Source organism: Hypanus sabinus, chromosome 15 (assembly GCF_030144855.1).
Source record: "Hypanus sabinus isolate sHypSab1 chromosome 15, sHypSab1.hap1, whole genome shotgun sequence".
NCBI lineage: Eukaryota > Metazoa > Chordata > Chondrichthyes > Myliobatiformes > Dasyatidae > Hypanus > Hypanus sabinus.
In genome coordinates, this window is record NC_082720.1 from 39794904 (window position 1) to 39822721 (window position 27818).

General features: G+C 38.1%; 1 protein-coding gene across 1 annotated transcript in view; it reads left to right on the top strand.

The window, feature by feature from the left end:
• The first annotated feature begins 2466 nt into the window (after window positions 1–2466).
• LOC132405446 (tetraspanin-17) overlaps window positions 2467–27818 on the top strand; it is a 29774-nt gene continuing 4422 nt past the window's right edge. The window contains exons 1-6 of the mRNA XM_059990256.1: window positions 2467–2892; window positions 8800–8850; window positions 11399–11545; window positions 15298–15468; window positions 19788–19913; window positions 26851–26898. Of these exons, the coding sequence (XP_059846239.1) occupies window positions 2812–2892; window positions 8800–8850; window positions 11399–11545; window positions 15298–15468; window positions 19788–19913; window positions 26851–26898 (624 nt within the window). The 5' untranslated portion in view covers window positions 2467–2811. The remainder of the gene's footprint in view (window positions 2893–8799; window positions 8851–11398; window positions 11546–15297; window positions 15469–19787; window positions 19914–26850; window positions 26899–27818) is intronic.

Below are 27818 nucleotides of genomic sequence, written 5' to 3' on the forward strand. Positions count from 1 at the left end.
GTTTGAATCACTTTCAATATAGTATCTAAATTCAGCATGCTTTTCAAAGATGTAAACTTATTTGAAATAAAGCATTTATTTCAGATTTTGCTTCCTTGTGTTAATTTTAAACCAGCTTTAAGGATATGAATGTATTTGAAAGGATGCAGGGGAGATTCACCTATAAGCCACATGGTATGGAGTCCATCTTCTATGAAGAGAAATTGCATAGATTACTGGATTTGATTTGGGGGAAGTGGGATATAAGTGGAAAAGCTAGAGGCTTGTACGAAATGTGAGGAAGAACCTTCACTCTGATTGTAGTTGGAATCTTGAATACTCTGCCAAAGTGGATGATGATGGGTACTATCTCAATATTTTAAGAATTTGAATCACTAAGGTATGGAAAACTATGGACCAACTGCTGATATACGGAATAAGTTTGGATTGATATGTGATGGGCATGTACATGTCTTTCTATGCTGAATAATCTGAGCTCCCAATGTATTATTTTTTTGTATACATATTTTTTATTCTGGTTCTTGATTTAACCAAATGCTTTGCTAGTGTTTGGAAGGATTGTTTTGTGCTTTAATGTGAAAACAAAAGGTAATTGGATTCAAAGTTTTGTGCAAAGCAACTATGTAAAATGATTTATATATTTCTTAAAACCAAAACAGTGTTGTGGACTCTAGATTTCTAATATTAACATGTGCCATTGCAGTTGAATTTATAATATCACTTGTCTGTGAAGCCCAAGAGTAATGATGCATGATCTCTTTTGAAGTCTAGAAACAAACTGATATAGATTTGATTGTATCTAGCCTTGATCTGATCTCCAAAGTGATTTGAAAAGTGCAATTGGGATTCATCAATTAAGCTATATGGTCTCATCTAATAAGATATTGCACCATATCTCTACTAACTTTTACCAGCCTTGGCCTATCTTTTTGCCTTTTTTTCTGGTTTTAAGATGTTATTACCACTTTATTATCTGGTGGTGGTGGGGGGGGGGGGAAGTCTCGTCCTCTCAGTCATTTCACACCACGGAAACTGGCATAAGCACCGGCCTGATGAGTCTATAAGGCTTGGGACAGACTTTGAAACTTTTAACTTCACCCCTCCACCAATGGGAATAGTGTCTTAACTATAGCTTTCAAGATTTCTTTACAACTCGTTCTCAGTTTATTTTGCACATTGGCTGTTTCCTCTGCGTATAGTTTGTAAATTTTAGTGTACTTTTTCCTATAAATGCCTGGAAGATGAATCTCATGTAGTAAATGATAACATACATACTTTGATAATAAATTTACTTTGCAAATACACTAGTGAATGTGTCAAATTTAAGGAATACCAGGTATTGCTTTCTGGAATCCTTGCTGCCTCCTTTCCAATAACTTAAACTCTCTTCTAAAAATGTGTTGCCCAGAATGGGGGAAGAAAAACTGTGAATCAACTTTGGCTTCCTTGCAATGTGAACCACTTTTTATTGCAACCTCTGCTGCTTGGCTGGATTTGGATTGATCAAGATCCTGTATGTCGTCTTAAACTACTTTCGCAACTTGCCCTGATACTTTCAATGAAAATAAAATTCCATTAAATCAAAAGATCTCTTTTGTAGTATCCTTTTTCTGTTTCTTCCTACCCAAAGTAACACATTTGCAAATCCCATTTTCAACCTCTCTGCTTAATTTATCAAACTTTCTATATCTCCTTTGAAATATTACTCTCCTTAGCATGTAGTCTACACCTCTAAGTGTGGACATCTGAAAAATTATCATGTACATCGCGTCCAAATCTTTAACATGCAGTAAAGTGTTGAACCCTAGTACTGATCCTAGGAGAACGCCTCCGTAAATTTCCCTCCCGTAATGGGGGGTGGGGGGCGGGAGAAAGGGAAGAACAAACTTTTGCCACTCCCTTCTCAATCAGTACTCTATCCCGCTGCTACGGCCAATTGCCAAGACTACAAGGGTGTTGCCTTTTGTGGTGAAATCTGATGTGAGTATTTATTCCGTACCTCACCTAGGGGCCTCTGTCTCTGGCGAGAGTTTCGTTTGGGTCTCTGATCAGCTCTTCCTCTCATGCGAACATCGTATTTTTGGATTCTCTTTGCTGGTTGTTGATCTTTTCTCATCCTCCCTTGTATCCTATTTACTCCCTTTACTGAGCTTTCTGTAATCAGCTTGATTCTTGGGTTAGCATCCTTATGGCAGTAATATGCTTTTTCCCTTTTCTGCTTTCTCTTGAAAGTCGTGCTTGTTGACATTGCTACCTCTTATTCCATAAAAGTTAACCATGCAGAAGCCCCTTGTAACTGCATATCAGTTTGTTTAACTTCAGAGGGAGGTAGTAATCAGGCGTTCTTCGTATATTGCATGTTTGTGGGACCAATGAGGCTGATTGGGATTTTTCTTGCGTCACGAGAGTGGCAGCTCCAAGGAATGAACCATTGGCTACGGTGATGTGCAGGCGGATCCCGGACTGGTTCATTGGGACGAGAAACTTGCCCCACTCGCCTGCTGGACGGAGTTGTGCATGCGCTTGGTGCGAAGGACACTTGCGCAGTGTCGATTAAGGTGCATGGGAACGGGTGATGGATGGCCGGGCGGCCGTTAACGGGATGGAGCTGTGAGCTGGATCAGACTCGTCCCGTTGATCGGCTGTTGAGCGCACGCAGCCCGATGTTTGATCATACGGTATCTTGATGAGGTGGCTGGGCGGGCCTTGGCGCCTGGCTTCTCTTGTTGGGTGTTGATCCTGAATGAAGGCGTCCGTCGGCTCTGGCGTTCCCTGTTCCACCGTCCGCCTCCTCCCGTCTTCCCGCTCACCATGTCCGGGAAACACTTCAAGGGACCCGAAGTTAGTTGCTGCGTCAAATATGTGCTGTTCGGCTTCAACATCGTGTTCTGGGTGAGTGGGGACGCCGGCGTCGGGTGTTAATGCAAAGTCTTTTGTCCGAGTCGTGCTCGCGGAGTCTCTTCTGATCCGCAGCATTGGCAATAGCGTCCAGAACAAAAAAAAACTTCTTCAACAAGCCACTGTACTTGCAACCCGTTTATACAAAACTCCCTGTGGCCGGAGAAACAATGTGGAATACAGTATTTTATAATTGGAACCTGTAAGGGTAAGGTTAGGTGGTGGGCGTCTAGGAAACTCCCTCTGGCTGAAGTGTGAAGTGTGACAAAAGCTGAAAAAGAACCTGATCAGGGTCATTGAAAAAGAAGCAACATTGTTGCAATTGTATCTTAGTTTTGAGTTTCTGTTTTCCCCTTTGTGCATGTTATTCAAGAGCTGCTTTTGTTTGATTTTAATACGGAAAGGCAGGTGGTTGGAAAGGGTGTCATTGCTAATTTTGTAACTTTGTGCACATAACATTCGAAAATATTTTTATTTAAAAACTTTGAATTATCGATTAAAATTCTTGATGCACCAACGCCGCACGATTTCTTGCCTTAAATAAGGTTTGAAAAACCATGTTGGTAGTGTGAAAGGTAGTTGAGAAGGCATGCAGCGTATTTTATTGGCTGAATAAATACAGGATTAAGCTGGAATTGTGTTATATAATAGACCACAGCTGGAGTACTGTACAGAGTTGGTCAGAGTATAGAAAATGGAGTCATTAACCTAGAGTAATGATCACTATTTTTCAAGTAGGGGTAACTTTACAAAAATGTTTGGAGGGCAGTGTTAACTGATGAACATTGCTCACTGCCCTGTAATGATGTAATTTTAACTAATACCAAGTCTGTTTGTGTAATTGATGTTAATTAAATATATGGAATTTAAAAGGCACCAATGGACAATTTTAAACAATATCACTTACTGTATAAAGGTATGGTTATTTGCATACATTGGCAGAATACAAATAAATTAGTGCACAAGATTAAAGATGAACAGATTAAAGATTAGCCTTATTTGTCATATGTTCATCAAAGCACACGGAAATGTGTTAATTGCATTAAATCATTCAAGATTGTACTGGGCATCCCTCAAGTGTTACCATGCTTCCAACTCGAATGCCGCATGCCCACAGCTCACTGACCCTAACTATAAGTCCTTGGAATGTGGGAAGAAAGCGGAGCACCCAGAGGAAACTCGTGCGGTTACAGGGAGAACTGACAAACTCCTTACAGATAGCGGCAGGAATCTAACTGATTTTACAGCAGGCATTGTATAGTGTTGCATTAATCTCTTGTACTGCCCCATGCAAGTTGGCTTTACACACTATTTATGCTACTCCTTAAACTTTCTCAACCCTATGATCTCTGTGGCTGAATCCCCTCCTCACCCTTATATTCTGCATCCCCACAGACATCATCGCTTCAGCTCCTGCACTTTTTCTTCTTCAGCACATGCAGCCTCTCTCTGGGGCATTTTTTCTCACTCCTACCATGCTTCATCTTCATTGCTCTGTCCTGCTCCTTTCTTGTGTTTTATCTTTTTGAGCTTTTTGGGTTGAAGGGAATTGCCATGGAATATGCTACTGAAATTATTTCTCCAAGGAAACATTGAAAAGGCAAGGCTTATTACTTAAGGAAAAGAGGAGGCTAAGGTCAGGGTCACTGTATAAAACCACAGGCTTATTTTGGGTTGATGCACATTCTTCCCTTATAGAATCTGGTGTCACATTTGGAGATGTTAACGAAGAGTTTTCCATTTGGAATGCATGTGTCTCTAGCTAAGTAATACAGATGGAGATGCTCAATATATTTAAAGTATAATTGTAAGTAGATTTTTAAACTTGAAGCCAAAAAATAAAGAGCTGGAAAGCAGCTTTGGCAGGTTAGGAGCTGCATCAAGCTCTAAAATGAATGTCTGTAAATGTCCATAATCTTACAGGCTAGTTTCATGCAGATGTTTTTAATTACTGTAATTTAATAGTGGCTATCCTATCAAGTGATGTGGTGGGTGGATCAACCTTCAAGCTTCTCTTTCCCACATCTTGTAATAATATTTCATATTTAACATGAGATCATGAGAGTTCAAAGCAGTGTTGTGATATACAGTTGCACAAGTGTGTGTTGGAGTGGATGGCTTGAATGTTGGTCAAATAGGAAGGTTTTAAAGAAGGAAAGGAAATGAGTCATCAGCATGGCAACTTGGGTTTGAGATGCGAAATGCTCAGTAAAAGGTGAAGCGTTTGTGATGTTTCAAACTGGAGGAGCATATCTGCTTGTGGATTTTAGAATAGGATGAAGATACAGATGCAAGCATTTTTATATATAAATATATATAATATATTTTAAAATTGAAACAAAGGGTAACGAATTAGGTTAGTCATAGTAGAACTGATGGATTTGAGTTATGGTGGATTGAGTTGGATAGTTTTCAGCGAGATCAAGTCTACATGGAATAAATAATACATGTGGGTCAGAGACAGGGTCATTTCAGAGCCTGTTTTCCTTGTTTCCTGATGTGTACTTTCATTGGAAATTCAACCTGTACAGACTGAAACATATTCCTGCGTGTTTTTAAGTTCTTTTTGGTTTGACCAGCACCATCTGTGTTGGGACGTGGCCCTATAAAGGTGCCAAAATTTTTAATTCCAGAAATTCAGTATTTTGTCTTCCCTATGTTTGCATCTGTAGTCTGTTAATGAATGGCTTAATGCATTTAACCATATTAAGTGGACCACTTCTGGCAAAAAAAAATTTGTAGTAAAGAATAATCTGTTCAGATATATTAATTCGAGAATTCCAGATAAGGATCTTTTAACATATAAATACACAGTTTAGTTATAGTCTTAAATTGCTATTAACAAAGAGTTAAGTTTTTGGAGATGTAATGCTTTCTAAAAGTATTTCCAACTTTAAAGACATTACTACAAACACATCAGAGAAACATTTTTTTCACAGAGATCATTAGTATTTGTGCTGATGATTAATATTGCTCATGGTAAGAAAGGAGGGACACGTGTAGAACTCTGAGCTTATGATTGAAATAAGAAACAACAGGAATGGTATTTGTCCTTTGCAGATTAATTGCCAATGTTTTGTTTACTTTTTGGAGGAAAATTATTTGGTGTATAATTTTGTTAAATAATTTATTTCAGTTTTTTTTCTAAAATTACTTGAGACAAGAGCAAGCAGGCAACGGATGTTGTTTATCTTCACATTGAGCATCCTGCTTCAGTGAAGGTCACAGTTTTAAGCTTTAAAAGTATAAGTTCAACTATCTCTAAGTATGTCTAGATTCTTATGAGTTCTTTGCCTTAACTGAATGTAGTTTATTGAGTTAAAGTGACACCTTCCAGTTTTCTTGAGGATGTAAAATCTCGATGTTTATGGAGACACAAGACGCTGTCAATGCTGGGATCTGGACCAATAAATAATCTGCTGAAGGAACTCAAGTGAATTGAACAATATCAGTGGTGGTAAAGGAACTGTTAAATGTTTAGGTGGGGGTCTGTACTGATTCAACTCAAAATGTTGACGGTTTCTTACACTCTTCCCCCACCACCCTCACAGATGCTGCTTGATCCACAGAGTTCATCCAGCAGATTGCTGCTGTTGTTTGATCTCCATTATCCCATTTGGAAAACCAAGGGTTTCATGATTCTTTGACCTGCTCCCTCTTGGGCTTCACAGTAACTTGGGTGTCAGTAGTAATATTCAGTTTCCATATTCCTCTGATCAGTTGCAATGTTTATTTCAAAATATACTTTATTCAGACAAAAATTCAAATGTATCCGACAGTGATCAGTTCAATACTTATTATTAGTGATCATGTTATTAGTTATCATTAACAATCCTAAAGCAAATGGTTCATGAGTTTTGTAACACAGATTTCAACTAATTTGTATGTAATTGCAGAATTAGACACAAATTACAGGATTACACAAAAACTATGGCCCTTCCGTTTAGAGCCCTTGCAATGCCAGCAGCCACCTGAACGTGCCCAGTATCTTTGGACCTTTGAACGTGTAAATTTGCACCACTCAGTCATAGAGAATACCTTTTTCTAGAACATCAGCAAGATTTGGGCATACCTGGGGATGTCTTAAAACTGTTTTATTGTTTCCCAAAGACAGTTGACACTTGTTTCAGCATCTGCCCCTGGAAGCAGCCCATTCAGCAAATTTCTTATGTAGGGTCCGGGTCTGAAACATTGACAATCCCTGTTCCTGTACTGCTGAGTTACTCCAGCAATTTTATTTGCTCTAAATTTCAGCATTGGTATTCTCTTGTCTCTGCACAAAAGTGTACTGTGTCGTGCAGCTTTTCATGATAAATCTTAATAAATACATATTGTACTTCTTCCCAGACTTTCCTGGCAAAGATGAGGTATCTAAGGAGATTGGCAGTGATCTATCTCCAGTGCAGCCATGACAGGTGAAGGGAGATGTGTGGCCAATAAATCAACCTTGGAGGAAAGGTTGAATTGGAAAGCATTTCTCACTGACAGCCAAAACCTTGGTGCTTTGACAGTGTTGGTTCTGAGGCATTCTGTTCAATCACTTTGCTCGTGAAGCTTTCCCAATGGATCCACTGTATTTTCTTGCAAGGCTATGATGATAATTGGTGCAGATTACTAACTGTTTTGTGATCGCAGGTGTTCTGCAAGAACAAGTGACTTTAAATAATCGAACTAAAATTAACTTTCTGAGGCAAAATCTCCACACCCATCCTTTACGTCAGTTTGGGGCCCTCCTGGGGCACACACGTCTTTAGATTTGCATTAAAACGCCATGGACTATTTAAGGTTGTAAATGAATGACAATTGATAATGTGCTTATAAGTAGTAAGGATAAAATGTGAAAATGTTTATATTCTGGGCATGGAATGCGAGGATGAGGGGAACCCTGTCCTTGGGCCAGCTGGGAGGAGGGCAGTTGAAAGGGGAACAATAGGAAATATAAGGATACAGTTGAAAACCATATCTGTTATGTGGAGGAGTAAACAAGGTTATGGAGAAAGGAAGACATCTCGAAGGCATTGGTATCGAAAGTCGAGAAAGCAGCTATAATGGAGGCAAAGAAACTGGGAGAATGGAATTATATCTTTACAGGATACATGACAAAGTGGTGACATTAAGAAAGCTCTTGGTGTCTTCAGCATAGATATGTTGTCTGAAGGGCCGCCTTCTGTGCTGTATAAATCTGATTCCATCAACCATGCAAATATAGAGATGCTGGATAGAACTTGGTAGCATGTGTAATGGAATTTTTGTGTATCAAGCATGCAGGAAGTATCATCAATACAGTCATCAATATATTGGGGAGAAGTAATTGAGGGAAGTCTCCTGTATAGGACTGAAGCTCGGGCTTGTGTATGTCTCTCCCAGAGAGATGGGTTTAGGCTAGCTCCATAAGAGCCCCCATAGCCATATATTAATATAAATGAATGGATTTGAAAGAGAGTTCAGTCATTTGTAGAGTGGGACTAATATTCCATAGTGGGACTATGGCTCACAAAGAGGTAAGAGGGAGTGTCTCAGAACTGTCCTTCTGCCTCTCCAAAGTAGATAGCTCTCAAGTACTGCTTTTCGCCAGTGTTGGGGTTGGCCTTTAGTGAACATAGTACTGCACATTGAATGTTAGTTCCTTTTCCACACCCCTTGTTCGCCCTTACTGACCTAAACCCTTCAGTTACCATTGGTTGATCCTTCAATGTGTAGAAAACGCAGAATGAAGGTTAGCAAAAGAGCCAAAGTTACCATGAGGAAACCCATTTTGCTACAATGTACACAGACTGATGTTTCAAAAGGTGGGAGATTGTTACAGATAAGTTACAGAATGGTAAGTTTTAGATTATCTGATGTATGGTAGCTGTGCATATGCATACCTAATGTTTTGTTGTATTCTGTTTTCTTTTGCAGTTGCTGGGAGCTGCATTCCTAGGAATAGGCCTCTGGGCTTGGGCTGAGAAGGTATTTTGTATATGCATACACTTGAAGCTGATTATCTTAATTTTTATCATCTTAATCTATTCTTGGGAAGAGGTAGTATGGTATGGAATGTTTGAATGTTCATTTAAGAATTTAATCACTCAATTTAAGTTTGGTTTATATTAAGTAAATATGTTCACTTAAGTATTTCAAGAAGAAACAAAGGTAATGAATTTACGTAACACTGTAAATGTCCTTGGAGCACCTGCTGGTTTCATTTTGTAAGATCCTTTGAAAGTTCATTAGTCTGTTTTTCTACCTGTAGATGCTGACTTACCTGATGAAGATTTCCATTTTCTTTCTGTTTCAGAATATAGTAATTTTCTATTTTTCAAAACTTTTGGAATTTATACTTCCAAACAAATGTACGTTATATTTCCATATATTTACAGTTGTGAGAAAGTTTATGAACCCTTTGCAATTAACTGGTTTTCTGCATTAATTACTTATATAAAAAAATGTGGTCAAAGCTTCATCTAAGTCACAATAATAGACAAACATAATCTGCCTAAACTAGTAACACACAAACAATTGTACTACTGCTTGTCATTACTAAGTACACCATTTAAACAATCACAGCGAGGTTCAAATATACATAAACCTCTGGGGTAATGCATTCTACAAAAGCTGTTTGGAGTCAGCTGTTCCAATCAATGAGATGAGATTGGAGGTGTGAGTTGTAGAGGGACCCTGCCCTTTAAAAAAGCCACGCAAAGTTAGGTTACTGACAGAGAATGCGCTTCTTAATAAAGATCTCTTTATATGCACCATGTTTCGATCAAAGCTACCTTCAGAGGACCTTAGAAGAAGAATTGTAGAGATGCATGAAGTTGGAAAAGGATACAAAAGCATTTCTAAAGACCTGGCAGGGGAAAATTCAGTACCGTTGCTACTCACCCGAGAAGTGGGTGTCCTGCGAAGATCACACCAAGAGCACAATGCAGAAGGAGGTGAAAAAGAACCCAAGGGTAACAGCAAAAAACCTGCAGAAATCACTAGAAGCACAACATGGAGGAAGCCACTGTTCTTCTCAAAAAAAAAATGCTATATGTCTCAAGTTTGCAAAGACCACCTGGATGTTCCACAGTGGTTCTGGGACAATATTCTGTGGATAGATGAGGCAAAAGTTGACCATTTTAGCAGAAATGTACACTGCCATGTTTGGACGAAAAAGGGCACCAAAACCAAGATGTCATAACAGCTGTGAAGCATGATGGAAGGAACATCATGGCTTGGGGCTGCTTTGCTGCCTCAGGGCCTGGACCGCTTGCAACTTGTTGAGAGAACAATGAATTGAAAATTTGTATCAAGACATTTTACAGGAGAATGTCGGGGTAGTGTCTGTCATCTGAAGCTTAATAGAAGTTGGATGATGCAGCAAGTGTATATCAACAACAGAATGGGTTAAAAAGAAGAGAATTCATGTTTTGGAATGGCCAAGTCAGAGTTCAGATCTTAACTCAGTTGAGACGCTATGGCATAACCTGAAGAGGGCTGTTCATGGAAGGTATCCCAGGAATATTGATGAACTGAAAGTTTTGTGTGGAGGAATGGTCTAACATTCCTCCAAGCTGATGTGCAGGACTAATCAATGGTTACTGGAAACATTTGGTTGAAGTTATTGCAATACAAGGGGACACACCAGTTACCGAAAGCAAAGGTTCACGTACTTTTCCAACAAATATTTGTAATTTTCTCAATAAATAAATGAACAAGAATGTTTTTTGTGTTTGTTTATTTAATTGGGTTCTCTTTATTTCATTTTAGGCCTTGCATGAAGATCTGATCACATTTTAAGTCATATTTATGCAGAAATAGAGAAAATTCTAAAGGTTCACAAAACTTCATAGTGCCACTGTATACATACCCAAACTAACTTCTGCTATGAACTCAATCTTATTTCAGCACATTTTTATACCATTTATTAATAAAATGTAATTATCTACTGAAATAACATTTTGTTTTAGCCAAGTAACATTATGTGGTGTATTTTTAATTGGTAATTCATCTTCAGGAGGTTTTCAGTGATTCTTTCTCATTTGGTACCAGTATAGTTTCTACACTGGCAACTTCACCCTTCCTATATATTATTTGCGTACTGTAATATTGTCATGCATTTTGTCCCTTACTATTCTCATGTCATTTACACATTTCTCTGTTGGTAACTTGTTTATGTTCAGAAGTGTGAAGACTGATTAGCTATTTAAAACCTTTACTAAGATATGGGTATTCACTTAGATTTGCATTGCAAAACAAATCTGAAGCCCCTTGACTGTTTCTTGATTCTCTAATCTGTCTGTAAAAGATGTTTACAATAGAAAATACCTTCTTAGTGACATCAATTGTTATCTTTTATGCATTGACCAGTTTCTGTTATAGGACAGAATTGATTATTAATGTTAGGTCTTTGTAGTGTTTGGGAAAATTAGACTATTTTTCCACTCTGAATTTGAAATTCATTGGAAATAGAGATATTAGGATGTTTAGTGCACCTTTTTAAATGATAATCAGATGTAATACTCTTTTTCAGGGTGTGCTTTCTAATATCTCTTCTATCACAGACCTGGGAGGATTTGACCCAGTCTGGTTGTTCATTGTTGTTGGTGGAGTCATGTTCATTCTTGGATTTGCTGGCTGTATTGGTGCTCTGCGTGAGAACACTTTCCTATTGAAATTTGTAAGTCTACGTTGTCACTCATCTATAGAGTGATTGGTATTCTTATAGATGTTATAATGTAGCATTAAGAGGTTTTGAAATAACTGCTTAAATTGCTTTTCAACTTTTAAGAAAGTTTAGTTTTTATTTTAAGTTGGTAAACACAACATGGGTAAACTCAGATTTTTAAAAAAATTCCAAATATTTATTAAGCTACTTCAAACTTTTTCACTTACCCATATTTGACCATTATTTATAAATAGCTTGGAATAGCTGGTGATAAAAATAGAAAATTTGTTTAAAGAAAAAACTTCTAAGAAACAGATTAGGATCAGAATTGTTTTGATGGCAAGTATGAATTGATGGGAATTGGCCATTATAGTTGTGAATATTAAAATCTGATGTATCAATGGGTTAACACAACTATATTTGATTTTCTCTGTGAGGAAATCACCATGTTAATTAGTTTCAACTGAAATAATTTTGGCAAAAAAATGTTACTGATGCACTTTTAATTGCTGTTTAAAATGTTTTACAAATAATTACGAACTGCAGCTCAAATTCCCCTACTGAATTTACCCCAGCAGTGTGGCAAGCTTAGTGGAATATGATCTAAACTTCCAGTAAACTGTTGGTTCCTTGTGTATATGATGTTCCTTTTTAAATGTAAGTGATGTGAAATCAAAATCTAGCATTGGGAAGTTTAGAAGGTCTGCTCTGATTTTCTTTGGTGAGTTAGCTCTTCAACAAGTGTCATAAAGACATGTTCACCTTCTATCCCAGTAGTTGCCCTGTTGCTAAAGAAAGTTTGGATCGGGAATTTCAAAGGTTCAGTGCCCTTGTATTGAAGTTCTTTTCACACCTTATTTTTAAATGACTGTTGGTTCTAAATCCCCCATCAAGGGGGAAAGCATTTTCCCTGCATCAGTGTTTTTAAGCTCTGAAAGAATGTCATGCTGTTTGTGTGATAGCCTCTCGTTCTTCCAAGATCTAGAGATGTTGCTTTGCCCTGCAATCTATCATAGCTATTTCTTTTCTTGGGTCCTAATGTAATTGTAAGACACCTTTACACTTGTATTCAAATTATTTTCCGAAATAACTAATGTGTAGTTTGTCCTCCTAATTGCTGTTGAACCTACGTATTATTTCTTAGTGATTCATTTATGGGAACAGCTAAATCCTACAGAGCATCATCACCTTTCCAAGTTTTGCCATTTAGAAAACAGTCTGCTTTTTCTATTATTTCTACCATGTGGATGTTTACAGAATTTTTCATGTTGTCTACTGTGTAAAAGTCGTAGGCACATGTTTAAAAATATCTGTAAAGCGAAGATGCTTTCAAAAATAATACAATGAAAAGTTTCTAAATATCAAAAAAATTACTGTAAGGAACAGTAAACAGTAAAAATCAAATCAATATTTGATATGACCACCCTTTGCTTTTAAAACTGCATCAATTCTCTTAGCTACATTGTCATGCAGTTATATAAGAACTGGCTGGTAGGTTGTTTCAAGCGTCTTGAAGAACTTGCCATAGTTCTGCTGCAGACTTCGGCTGTCTTGCTTGTTTCTGTCTCTCCAGGGAATCCAAGACAGTTCAATAATATTGAGGTCAGGTCTCTGTGGAGGCCATACCATCCGAAACCTTATATTTAAAAAGAAATCTAGGGTGCCTAAGAATTTTACACAGTGCTTTATATTCTCCTGAACCTTTTTGACTTGCTCATAATTCCCATTGCGATACAACTTTGGGAATGAGAACTCTTGGACATATTGCACTTAGTTCCCTTCATCAAATCATTACTTTAGATTGTGAGCAGCTTAAGCAGTGGCACTGATTCCTCTGGAAACCCACTATCTACAATCTTCCAAATGAAAATGTCCTATTTATTCCAGCTGTTTGTCATCTGTTAACCAATCCTTAATCCAAGCCAGTATATTACCCTTAAGCTAAGGTGTTCTAATCTTATATAATAACTTATTGTGTGGTAGTTTTGGGTTTTCTAAAATAATCTTAAATTATCTGAACTTTTCTGTCATTCTTCCTCCAAGTCTTTTTTTCTTTTTCTTTCATGTACTCTTCTAGCCTTCTGAATCATCTGTGTTTTTTACCTTCTGCAGTTAAGTATTTTGCATTCTAACTACTTTGAATTCAGGTGTTTACTACTTACGGTTTGGATTTGAATGTCATCTCCTGTATTTATACCAGTGGTATTGGTTACTCCAGTGATTGGAAATGATCTTTCAACATCTTCACTCTCCAATTCATTCATAATGTTAAAGAACTTCGATAATTGCTGTTTCCTCAAGAGGGAATGCTTCAGCTAGTTCAGTGTTTCCTGATTGCCGTAATCTCTGGTTTCATCCTTAGTGGAGTCTTATTTGATATCTCTGTCTCTCCTGTGTCTCCTCTCCATGGTCTTCAAAAGAAAACTAAAACAGCTGTCTGTGGCTTGGACATGTCCCCTTTCAGACTTGAATTAATTTTGGATTTTTCTGATACCTCAGTACCTGAAAGAAATCCCACTGTTTTGTAAACATTGTTCTGCAAAGCTGATCTTTAAGAATTTTAATGTATTCCTATGCCCTTACTCATGTATAACATTTAATATATTTTCTACGATATATATGTTCCATATATATCAAAGTTAATCTTCAAGTTAATTTGCTTCCTAATTGCTCAGCCATACCAGTTAGAATCAAAATACAAAGGTTGACTGAATTGAATTAGAAGAGATGCAATATAAAAAATTGTAGAAATGTACTTTAAATCAAGAAAGGGAAATTTTTTCAGACATCCTAATGATCCGTGGATGCACTAATGCATTATATAGTATTTTCAATGGTCCATTTTGAAGGTCTTGTTTTAAAGTACAGAAGATTATTACATATGTGCTGATTATAATGAGTAGCAATGTTTTTTGATAAAGGTTATCCAGGACCATATCATTGTAATATGGAGTGATATGGCATATTATTACTGTGAAGTGCCATACCTAGAACTATAAACACGACATTTTGTGGGTACTGCATATCCAAAGTAACACAAAAAATGCTGGAGAATTTCAGCAGATCAGGCACTGTTTACAGAAATTAATAAACAGTTGACATTTCGGACCAAGGCCTGCCATTTGAAATGGGGAAAAAAAAGCTAGAAGGTGATAGGTTGACTCTCCTCTTTTATCAGGTTTCTCTTTCAGTCCCTTACCATTTCTGTCTATCATCTCCCAGCTTCCTATTTCATCTCCCCCCCCCCCCCCACCCTCACCTGTTCACCTATCACATTCCAGCTTGTAATCCTTTCTTTTTCCCACCTTATTCTGGCATTTTCCCCCTTCCCTTCCAGTCACGAAGAAGGGTCTCATCCTGAAACGTTGACTGTCTACTCATTTCGATAGATGCTTCCTGACCTGCTGAGTTTCTGCAGCATTTTGTGTCTGTTGCTGTACATAAAACTGTTATTAAAATGATATTTATAATTGAGATTTGCAATTTCCCTGGGATTTTGAAGGTCACTTCTTTTGGGGATACTATTTCAAGATCATTTGCTTTGTATAGTGTGCGAAGTCTGGGGTAATTACGACAAGCTTTTTTTTAAACTTCTGAGTAGTATATCAAATACTTAAAAGTAAATTATTTGGAAAATTGAATCCAGATGTTCTGACATTTTGAACATTCTATGGTGAAAATCCACCAGTTGAGAAAACATCCCACGAGTGAGCTATTATTATATTTTGGTGCAAGTTACATTGGTAATGAGTTTTATTTTTCAGTTTTCAGTATTTCTGGGTCTAATTTTCTTCATGGAGTTGACAACTGGGATACTAGCATTTGTCTTCAAGGACTGGATCAAGGATCAACTCAACTTATTTATCAACAAGAATGTTCAAGCTTATAGGGATGACATAGATCTTCAAAACCTTATTGATTTTGCACAAGAGTATGTAAGTAACAAGGTGTACTACGTAAATTCAACCAAACCTTGGAAGTTGTATCTGATATAATGTATGGAGGAGGTTATTTATTCCAGTATAATGCAATAATGTGATTATTCAAGAACCATTATCCTTAAGGTGTTTTGATTACTCATTCCATCTGCAAATCTAAATAATAAATACAGTTCAAAAGTAATTATTGGAACTGATTGTGCTGTACTATTGCAGTTTTTACCATTTCATAATAATGTCTTTAATGTTGGATGAAATAGGTGTATTCTTAGACAACCAGCCAATCACTATCCATGCACTTCAATGGGCAGTATGAGTTCAGAGTTGATTTATTTTTATTCACATAGGCAATTGAAAGCTATTCAGTTGTGAATATGCATTACCATTGTAAGAGGTCTGGGTGTATTGTGTGGAAGATGGCAAAAGAACGATACTGGTACTCTTTTGGAACTGGCTTAATGTGCTTTGGATAATGTAGAGGAAGCTTTAATTTGCTTTTAATCCGCACTGTCTTGATCTGGAAGTGTATCCTTGACAATTCAGGGAATATCTAACGCAAAAATCTTAAAAGAAATTGACTAAAAATGTATACTTGTGAACATCAGCCGTTTTAAAAGCAAAAAGTTTTTCTCATTTCCTTGAGTAAATTATTAATTCACTTTTAATCTATTAAAACTAGGTGATCCCAGATGCATTTTCATGGCTAATGGTAGTGAAATAGATATTTTGATGGAATAAAGTAGTTCAGTAACATTAAGTGGTTACTGTTTTACATCCTCATTCTCCCAGATGGCAGTCAATACTTCTCAAATAATACTTTTTATTTTTCTATTTTAATTTTAATTTGTTTTATGGGATCTATTAGGAATTTGTCATTACAGGGTATAGTGAAATATGAATTAAGTGTAACGTGGGTAGTAAAAATGGCATACAGTATGCTTTCCTTCATCGATCAAGTAATTGAGTGTAAAAGTCAAGAAGTTACGTTGCAACTTTATATATAAAAAAAAATTGATTAGGGCACATTCGCAGGACCTTGTGCAGTTCTGATTGCTCCGTTACAGAAAGGAAGTGGAGGCTTTGGAGAGGGTGCAGAAGGAGTTCACAGTAATAGCTATATGGAGTGGTTGAGTAAATTGGATTTTTTTTTCCCATTAGTGCTTTCAGTTACTGGGGAGAGATCTGATAGAAGTTTATAAGGTCATGAGAAGATTGGCTGACCTATCTAATCTGTTTCCTTGGGTGGAAGTATTGAATATTATAGCTTTAAGATGAGGTGTAAGGTTTAAAGTAGTAAAGAGGCAAATTTTCTTAAGTGCCTGATCAGTGCAGATTGATCCGTTCCCTCAATATTTTTCCATAATTACTTAATCTTGACTGTCAAACCTATTAGTCTATTAGACTTACCAGCTCATAGTTGCATAATGCACTGAAGTAAAGGTACCATATTTGTTGTCCTCTCGTCAAGTGGCGCCTCTTCTGTGGCCAGTGTAGACTTGAAAATATCTGTCAGAACACCAGTATTTTCCTCCCATATCTTGTATTGCATCCTAGGATAAATCTCCTAAATCCTTGAGGGTTATATTTCTCTTAGACATCAAAAAACTCCTTTTTTAAATAACCGTTTGTTGTAGAATTGAAATTGATTTGGTTCTACAGATCACAGTATAGATGTGATGGAGCTTTATGTATTTAACAAGGAGCAAGTTTGGAAGTGTCAGAAGCATTTGCATTACAAGGGCAAGAATATTATTTTACAAGCAATGTTTAGATATCTTCTGTAAATATCAATGCAATGCAGTAGTTTGCAAGAAGGTGAAAGGGTGTGCTGAGCTTTGGTACGTAGTATTTCCTTACAATTCTAGATATAATTGGGCAAGCAACTTTAAACAAAAGTAAAGCTCTGAATCTGGTTTCTGATTGTTTTAAAATCCTAACAGATCGCCATCTAGTTCACTCGTTAGTCCACTAAGTTCTTGTCATCTGTATCTGTCGATCCACATATTAATTATTCTGTAATATTGGGAATCTGGGTTAGGTATTTAGTCAGACTTTGTTCAGGAACATGGTATTTCTAACAGAACTAGACAACAGGGTGAACTGTTGGGGTACCCTTTGAGGGAAAGGTAGTGCAGCCTGATGTGACCAGAATGAACATTAAATTTTCCTGAATGCTATTGGTATTGCTTTGCTTTGGAAATTGAAGAAGGAAAAACTCAGTTTATTAATGAAGAAAGACATGTAGCAAGGCAATGAGTGGTCACATTCTGCTAATCACCATCAGCATGTGGAGGATTGGGACAGATCTAACTGATCTAATGTTTGGTGTCATCTCTAGACCATAATTTCCCCCTTCTCTTTCCACATGGCAAAATGAGGCTGACCATATTTGTTTTTACCCTAATGCTGGATAGAAGAAGCAGTGACACCAAAGCCACCAGGAAGCTGATTATTCTTGATGATGCGGTTGGCGCTCTCCTAAATGGACATGATAATAGTCACCGCTGTCCTTTGACTGCAGCAAAGGGTTTTATGGGTGTCTTGAAGTACGTCATTACAATAAGATTTAATGATCTCTTACTGGTGGGTGGCAGTTAGATCTGTCCCAATCCTGCACGTGCTGATGGTGATATGTGACCGCTCGAAATAGAGCTGCCCTGTCCTTTTGCTCCGGTTCGTGTTGCTTCTGAGGCTGGCCGTGTGCATGCTTCGTCGCGTCATGATTTCCATGATGTTGGGTCGGCTCTCAGGTGAAAGCTGGGGTTGGTTATGGCGAGTGAGCAATTTTTTAGGAATATATAACCCTGAACTTTGCCTGCATTCTGCAAGTTAGTGCATTTTAAGTCGACTTAGCCAAAAATAGTGCCGCTGTAATGCACTGTTTGCGCTAATTGGAGGTCACAGACCGACAGAGCATGGGACATTTAGTAGTATTTAAGATGTATTTCATGTTTCTTCAAGATGGTTCTTAGTGGTGAGGGAGAATGTAGCAATGTCTTACGCAGAGAGATTGGAGAGATTGGGCTTGTACACGCTGGAATTGAGGAGATTGAGAGGGGATCTGATTGAAACGTTTAAGATAATTAAAGGATTTGATAGGATTGAGGCAGGAAATATGTTCCAGATGTTGGGAGAGTCCAGTACCAGAGGGCATGGATTGAGAATAAGAGGTCAGTTATTTAAAACAGAGTTGAGGAAGAGCTTCTTCTCCCAGAGAGTTGTGCAGGTGTGGAATGCACTACCTCGGAAGACGGTGGAGGCCAATTCTCTGGATGCTTTCAAGAAGGAGCTAGATAGATATCTGATGGATAGGGGAATCAAGGGATATGGGGACAAGGCAGGGACTGGGTATTGATAGTGAATGATCAGCCATGATCTCAGAATGGCGGTGCAGACTCAAGGGGCCGAATGGTCTACTTCTGCACCTATTGTCTATTAGTTTTTCCTTTTGATAGTCATGCTTTCACATTCACTGATGTGATCTGTTCCTGGATTTGACATTAGTACCTGACAAAAAGTCTTGATGGAGTTTTCTTTTGGAGTTGAAGATGCTTGTATGTATAATTTACTACACTGAAGATGAAGTATTTTGAGCAAGAGTGCTGTGTAACTTTTTAATTCAGATTCTTTTACCTTTAAACAAAAGCACTCTGGTAACGGGCTGCTGGAACATGTTGCAGCAATATTCTGCATCTTGCATTTCTACATTAATTACAGCATTAACTATGGTAAAAGTTGGTGAATAGAGTTGGGACTTTGCAGCAACAATCAGCCTGCTCCGTATTCAGATACCTGTACTTCAAGTGACGTTGTTAGAGAGATGGAAATAGGATCCCTTGACCTTTATATGTTAGCTATTATGCAAGTGAAGAGTAAGATTTCTTGAAGAGTGCCACCTGCTGCCTGCACTACATTAGATTTTAAATGAGGTGTATCCTTTATGTATATTGAAGAGTTTGAGGATTAGCTAACTTTGTTAATATTACTTTTAATTGAAATATCTTTTATGTCCACACCTTGCATGTGGCATTATCCTTTTGTACAATGATGACATAACATAATTGGATTTTATTTGACTGTGTGAATGTGAAACATCTTGAAGCAATTCTCTTTACCGTAGAGTGAGGAGCACCAAATATTTTGGAGCAACTTTTTTCTAGAAAAATATTTTCTGTCTCAGTCAGCCCTTGTGTTTGTTAAAATTTACGAAGGTTTATTTATCTTGCATCTGCATTTTAATATTACGTGAAAGGTGATGGTGTTATAGTCTGTGTTTGCATAGCTCTGATATTTTTGTTGTTTTTTTATTATAACAGTGGTTGTGCTGTGGTGCTCGAGGGCCCATCGACTGGGACCTAAATATTTACTTCAACTGTACAGATTTCAACCCAAGCCGAGAGCGATGTGGTGTTCCATTTTCTTGCTGTATAAAAGACCCTGCGGTATGAATATACTTTATAAATTAAATCTTTTACATGTACATTTTAACTTACTTTAATTGAGTAGACTTTGCTTCCTTGAATTGGAACACAACTAGAGACAAAATATTTTTACATGATGTAAGCTTGAGAACTCTGACTTTGAAAGTTGATTATGGGATGTGAGTGAGGCCATATGAAGTAGGAATAAAAGTAACCTATTCTGAGTCTGCTTTCCCCATTCTTGTGGTTATGGCTGATGTGACCGCTCTGAGCTCTTTCCTAACTTTTCCCAATAATGGATCTCTTGCCAATTAGAAATCTGTCAAAACCACTCTGAAATATATGCAAAACTTCCTACAGCTCTGTCAAAGAATCTAAATCCTCTGGGAAGTTCTTCCTTCTGTCTATCTCTTTTTTTTGCTGAGATTGTCTTCTGAAGAAGTATCTTAATAACATTTACTTAATCTATCCCCTAATAATCTTGTGTTTCAATAAGTGTGTCTCTTTCTTAAATCCAGTAAGTGTCATCCCAGTCTGTTTAACTTTTCCTTGTAGGGCAACCCCCTCTTGCTCTGAATCTCCAAACTGCTTTGAATTAAATAATGTTTCCTTAAACAGGTGCCAAAGTTACTCGCAGTACTAGTTTCATTATTGATTCATCCAACTGCAGTAAAACTTCCGTATCTTTATGCTGCAGTCTCTTGAAATAAAAGCCAATATTCCATTAGTCTTTCCTAGAACCTACTACACATGTGCTTTCTGTTCTTCAAGCTCATGGATGCCTGAATCCTTTTGTGTGCAGCTGTTCAGTTTTTTTGTTCTGTCCAAAGTGAACCACTTTATATTTTCTCACAATATGCCCTATTTAACAATTTATTATTGCTTTCTTAACCTTTCAAGCAATTTGTATTCTCACAACTTTACATTCCATCCACTTTTGTTTTCTGTAACTTTAACTACAATATATCCTCTTCCTACAAGTTATCAATACTATAAACAGTCATGGTCCCAGCCCATATTTTGGTAGCTTACTATTGATCAAAGATTGTCACCTTGAAATTCTCACCCCTTATTCCTATTTGCTGCTTCCAGTCTGTTGGGTGTATGTAAGCCACATTGCTGTCTCCAACACTATGTGACTTAACCAATGAGAAGCAACTTGAATGGTATTGTCAAATCAAATAATAATAAACCTCAGGTTTTGGTCAAGACTTTCCTAAAGAAAATACCAATCAGACATGATTTTCCCATCATAATGGCTTACTGACTCCGGCTGATTTAATTCCAATATTCCATCTGTGCTATTATTTAATAATTGATTCTAAGACATCGTTCCAATAGGAGATGCTAAGCTGAAAGATGATTTTTTTTTGAACCAGATGTGTCACATTGGTTGTTTTCCAGTGGGCTGGTACTTCTCCAGAGCTAAAACATTCTTGGATGATTATAGTGAATCTTAGTAACAACTTTTAGGATTCCCCATTAGTGTACCAGTATTAGTTCTCTGTGGTGGTAATGCTTAATTTCTCTCCAGCATTACTTCTTATCAATGTGATGTTCAAAGTATTGTCATAAAGACTGATATGAAATATGTGTTCAACTCTTCAGTTATTTCTTTGTTCCCATTACCATTCTCTTCTTCATTCTCTACCAAGCCAATGTTCATTTGGACCTCTCTCCAGTTACTTATAAAAAATTCTTATTGTCAGTTATATTTCTCTGTTACATTTTCTGCAATAATTTTCCTAATTTATTGAGGTCATTTGTTAAACCTTTCAGCAAGAGTGCCTGTTCATTGACTCCATAATGGAGTGCTAAAGACATCTACCCTGAATGCTTTCTGTGCATTTGCTCGTGGATCTAACCATACAGCCTGATTAATCTTCATGCAAATTGGATCAATATCTCAGTTTATTAATGCATTACACTTTTTGTGTGCCTTTTTTGAATTTTACTCTTTTGTGCAGGATAGTTATTGTTTGAGAGCTAGACATTGCTTTGACTAATGTTTTCTTTGATTACTCTTTAACTTTCATCCAAGGTGGACTTAACATCTATGACAAAATGTTTCTGACAAACATACTTATTTCACCTCTTGATGATGTTACCTTCTATTTTCTCTTATATGCATACACTTTGATAATATTCTGATTGGTGATTGGTGAGTAAAATCAGAGCTCATGGCATTGGGGGCAGGGTTTCAACATGGATAGAAAACTGGTTGGCAGATAGAAAGCAAAGGGTAGCAGTGAATGGGTGTTTCTCGGACTGGCTGGAGGTGACTAGTGGGGTACCACAGGGCTCTGTATTGGGACCACAGCTCTTTACGATTTATGTCAATGATTTAGATGAGGGCATTGAAAACTATATCAGCAAGTTTGCTGACGATACTAAACTGGGTGGCAGTGTGACATGCGAAGAGGACGTTAGGAGAATACAGGGAGACTTGGATAGGCTGGGTGAGTGGGCAGATACTTGGCAGATGTCATTCAATGTGAATAAATGTGAAGTTATCCACTTTGGAAGCAGGAACAAGAGGGCAGAGTATTGTCTGAACGGTGTAGAGTTAGGTAAGGGAGAAATGCAAAGAGACCTAGGAGTCTTAGTTCACCAGTCAATGAAGGTGAATGAGCAAGTGCAACAGGCAGTGAAGAGGGCAAATGGAATGTTGGCCTTTGTTACAAGGGGAATTGAATACAAGAGCAAGGATGTCCTTTTGCATTTGTACAGGGCCCTGGTGAGACCACACCTGGAATATTGTGTACAGTTTTGGTCTCCAGGTTTAAGGAAGGACATTCTGGCAGTTGAGGAAGTGCAGCGTAGATTCACTAGGTTGATTCCTGGGGTGGCAGGGCTGTCTTACGCAGAGAGATTGGAGAGATTGGGCTTGTACACGCTGGAATTGAGGAGATTGAGAGGGGATCTGATTGAAACGTTTAAGATAATTAAAGGATTTGATAGGATTGAGGCAGGAAATATGTTCCAGATGTTGGGAGAGTCCAGTACCAGAGGGCATGGATTGAGAATAAGAGGTCAGTTATTTAAAACAGAGTTGAGGAAGAGCTTCTTCTCCCAGAGAGTTGTGCAGGTGTGGAATGCACTACCTCGGAAGACGGTGGAGGCCAATTCTCTGGATGCTTTCAAGAAGGAGCTAGATAGATATCTGATGGATAGGGGAATCAAGGGATATGGGGACAAGGCAGGGACTGGGTATTGATAGTGAATGATCAGCCATGATCTCAGAATGGCGGTGCAGGCTCGAAGGGCCGAATGGTCTACTTCACCTATTGTCTATTGTCTATAAACTGGTGAAGCTTTAACTGGTGAAATGGTCACTGTCAAATATTTAGGTAGAAGTGCTGTGTTTGATAAAATTCAATTTTTCTTCAGTCTCTTCAAGCTGATGTGTGATGTATTTTGTTAGGGCAATAGCACAAATTTTTAATATATTATAATCTGTGTAGCTCTTAACAAGGTTTCAAGTTAGACAAAATTATTCATGTGAAGGAATAGCATTGTGAAGTGTGTTTGGCTAATCAGCAAATAGGATATTTTCAAAGCTTGTGTTATTTGGCACCGATAGTGGCAATGCTTTGCGAGCAGGTCAGATGGAAATCATCAATTGTTCCTGTTCAGGACTACTCAAAGCTGAAATTCACAGTCACAGCCATGGGTATATCAGAAAGCAATATTGGTTTAAGACTTTAAATAAATAAATAAACAAATAAATAAATAAATTCTGTCAATACTCAAAATCGGCAGATTCCAAATGATAGACTCGAGTCATGAGTGCTGTTCCATGCTAAGAAAATGAATGCAGAAAGATGTGCAAGTCCACAGGTACAATGGAAACACAGAGGATTTGGACTCCCATTCCTGACTATCCTGCAAATATACAGTGTCTGGAAAATAAAATTGAAGACCTCAGAGCAAGATGGCAGTACAGGGGAGACGTCCAGTGCCCCCCATACTGGATGCAGCGCAGCAGCCTGATGACTTCAGTGCAAGGACAGGACAGCTCAGTCTTTTAAAGCTAGATGAGGTGGAATATGCTTTATGATTAATTCATCATTGTGCACAGATGTGGCAGTTGTCTCAATCCCGCTTGCCTGTGCATGAAACATTTAGCAGTCAAAGGTCATCCATTTTATCTGCCGAGGGTGATTTTCCACCATCATCTTGTTGGTGGTTTACATCCCACCTCAGGCCAATGTCAGACAGGCACTGGAGGAACTGAGCATCGTGATCAGCAATCACAAAGCAGTGTTTCCTGCTGCCTTCCCTATCATTGTGGGGGACTTCAATCGGGCCAGTTTGAAGAAGTATTTTGATATGAACCACCATCAAACATGCTTACTGTGTTATCCCACACCCACACTTTATCCGATCACCTAGTTATGCCTCTACTCCTAACATATAGGCAGGGACGAAAGACCGCAATACCAGTGCTGAGGACCAAGAAGGTATCGTCACAAGAGCAGAGAAGCTCTTACAGTACTGCTTTGAGCCAGTGGACTGGACAATTCTGGGATTCATCTTCAAATCTGAATGAATATGCCAGGTTGTCACTGACTTCATCAAGACCTGTGAGGATGAATGTGTTCCTACGAGAACATACTGGACATACTCAAACCAAAAGTCTTGGATGAACCAGGAAATTTATAGTCTGCTGGGGACTAGATCTTTAGCATTCAAGACCCGTGATCTAGAACTATACAAGAAGCCCAGGTATGACTTATGGATGGGAATTTTAAGAGTGAAAAAATAACTGTGATTGAAGTTAGAGATAGAATTGGATGCATGTCATCTCTGGCAGGGTTTGCAGGTCATTATTTCCAACAAAACTAATCCTAACATCATAAATGGCTATGATGCTTCACTCCCAGATGAGCTCAATGCCTTTTATGCACGCTTTGGAAGGGAGAATAAAAAGTATCCTTGTGCGAATCCCTGCAGCATCTGGGATCTTTTACTCGGAGGCTAACATCAGAATATCTTTTAAGAGAGTGAACCCCTCTCAAGTCATCAGGCCATGATGGTGTATCTGGGGTAGGGCACTGAAAAACTTTGTCAACCAACTGGTGGGTGTGTTTAAAGGCATCTTCAATCTCTCACTGCCACAGTCAGAGGTTCCCACACACTTCAAAGGGTGAAAATCACACCAGTGTCTTAAGAAGAGCAGGATCAGCTGCCTCAACAACTATCATCCAGTTGCACTCGCTCTACTGTGATGAAGTTCATTGTGAGATTGGTCCCGGCCAGTATCAACTTCTGCCTGAGCAACTGGAGCTGCTGCAATCTCACTGGCTCTGCCTTTGGCCTTGGATCACCTGGACAATAGCAAAACCTACATCAGGCTGCTGCTTATTGATTACAGTTCAGCATTCAACACCATCATACCTTCAGTTCTAATCAACAGCCTCCAAAGCCTGGGCCTCTGTAACTGGATCCTTTCTCAATGGGAGAGCACAGTCAGTGCAGATTGGAAATAAGTTCTCCTCGCTGACAGTCAGCAGTGGCGCACCTGAAAGATGTGTGGTTAGCCCACTGTTCTACTCGTTCTGCACCCATGACTGTGCCGAGACACAACTTAAATGGCATCTATAAATTTGCTGATTACACAACTATTTGCAGAATTTCAGTTGGTGACAGGGATGTTTGCAGGAGTGAGATAGGTTTGCTGGTTGAGTGGTGTTGCAAAAACAATCTTGCATTCAACGTCAGTAAGACCAAAGAATTGATTGTGGATTTCAGGAAGGGGAAGTCGAGGGAAGACATACCGATATTCATTGAGGGATCAGGCAAGGTGAGCAGTTTCAAAGATGTTGACACCCAGGAACTTGAAGATCTACCCTGGGCCGATGATATTACATGTTATAAAAGACTCTTGCAAATTTCTAAAGATGTACTGTGGAGAGCATTCTAACTAGTCGAATCACCACATGTTATGGAGGAGTTGCTGCAGAAAGTTGTAAACTCAGCAAGCTCCAGCATGGGCTCCTAGCCTCCCCAGCATCATAGACATTTTGAAAAGACAATGCCTCAAAAAGATGGCATCCATCTTTAATGACCCCCATCTCCCAGTATATTCTCTCTTCTCATTGCTACCATCAGGGAGGAGGTACAGTGGCCGGAAGAGAGACACTCAATATTTTAGGAATGGCTTCTTCCCCTCTGCCATCAGATTTCTGAATGAACAATGAATCTGTGAACACTACCTTACTTTTTTCCCCTCCTTTTGTAATACTTATTTAGTTTATTACATCTATATAAATTTAGTTTTTTTTATTATGTATTGCAATGTGCTGTTGCTGCAAATAACAAATTTCTCAACATATTGCCCGTGATATTAAACCTGATTTTCATATTCTGATTCTATATAAATACTGCCTGAAGTTCTTTATTTTGAATCTGAGTAACCTGTGGCAGCATTCTCTGCTGCTCATTTAACTGCCATGTATTACCAACCTTCAATGATTATCATATCTATTCAATCCCAATATGTAGCATGAAATTCATGAGCGAAGTAATTCTGAAAGGATTGCGAATTTATTCTTAAGTGCTTCCAGTCATATTACTGTTGTTAGGAGATTTTTTTAAAAGCAGTATTTATTTATTTTGGCACTTCTGTTAGAGCTCCGATTGCTTAACATTACATTTGCCTTGTGCCTTTTTTTAAAATGTTAAATGTAAATAAGATTGTCAGGGAATTCTGGCAAATCTGTCAAACTGGTTGCAGTAAATTATGACATGACTTGTACCATTGCAGGCAATTCCTGCTTCAGATATTTGAGATTAATGCCTTCTTTTATTGGGCAACCTATATTCAGCACCTAATGGGTGAAGTTTGTTGCCATTGTAAACTTATCACTAAGTTTTACAATGAATGTATGAAACTCGTCACTTTGGAATATTGTGGCTGAATGCTTTACTTTGATATGTCACCTTTTTTTTGCAGGAGGATGTCATTAACACACAGTGTGGATATGATGTCAGGTCGAAAATGGTAAGTGTAAATCATTTCTTGTTGAAGGAAGAGAGGGTGTAATTTGCTGTTGCTATTATTGCAGTTGAATAAACGGTATTTCTTGATATTTGGAGAACCTGTTGCCTTTGTTGTTTTAGCTTTACAGGAAGAATTTTTGGTCTTGGCTCATTGTATATAAATAACTTATTCTTCTAAGCAGATTCAGGTTTTATTATATTTATAAGTTTTTAGACCATAAGACATAGGAGCAGACTTGGGCAATTCAGCCAATTGAGTCTGCTCTGCCATTTGATCATAGCTGATTTATTACTTGTCTCAACCCCACTCCCTACCTTCTCTCCGTGACCTTTGATACCATTACTAATTAAGAAAACTTTAAATATACCCATTGACTTGTCCTCCATATTCATTTGTGGGAATGTTCCACAAGTTCGTTGCCATCTGGCTAAAGAAATTTCTTTTCAACTCTGTTCTCAATCCGTGTATTCTGAGGATGCATCCTAGATTCCCCCACTATAGGAAACATCTTCTCCATGTCCACTCTTATCTAGGCCTTTCAGTATTTGATAGGTTTTGAAGAGATTCCCCCCTTTGTACTTCTGAATCCCAGTGAGTACAGGCCCAGAGCTATTAAATGCTCCTAATGCATTAACCCTTTCATTTCCAGGATGATTCTCGTAAACCACCTCTGGATGCTCTCCAATGCCAGCACACCCTTTCTTGGGGATAAGGGATCCAAAAATGTGGCCTGAATATCTCTCAAGCCGCAGCATTACATCCTTTTATATCCTAGTCCCCTCAAAATGAATATTAACATTGCATTTATCTTCCTTACTACTGACTTAACTTGCAAATTACCTTTAGGGAATCCTGCGTTAGAACTACCTAGTTCCTTTTGTACCTCTAATTTCTGAATATGCTTCCCATTTAGAAAATAG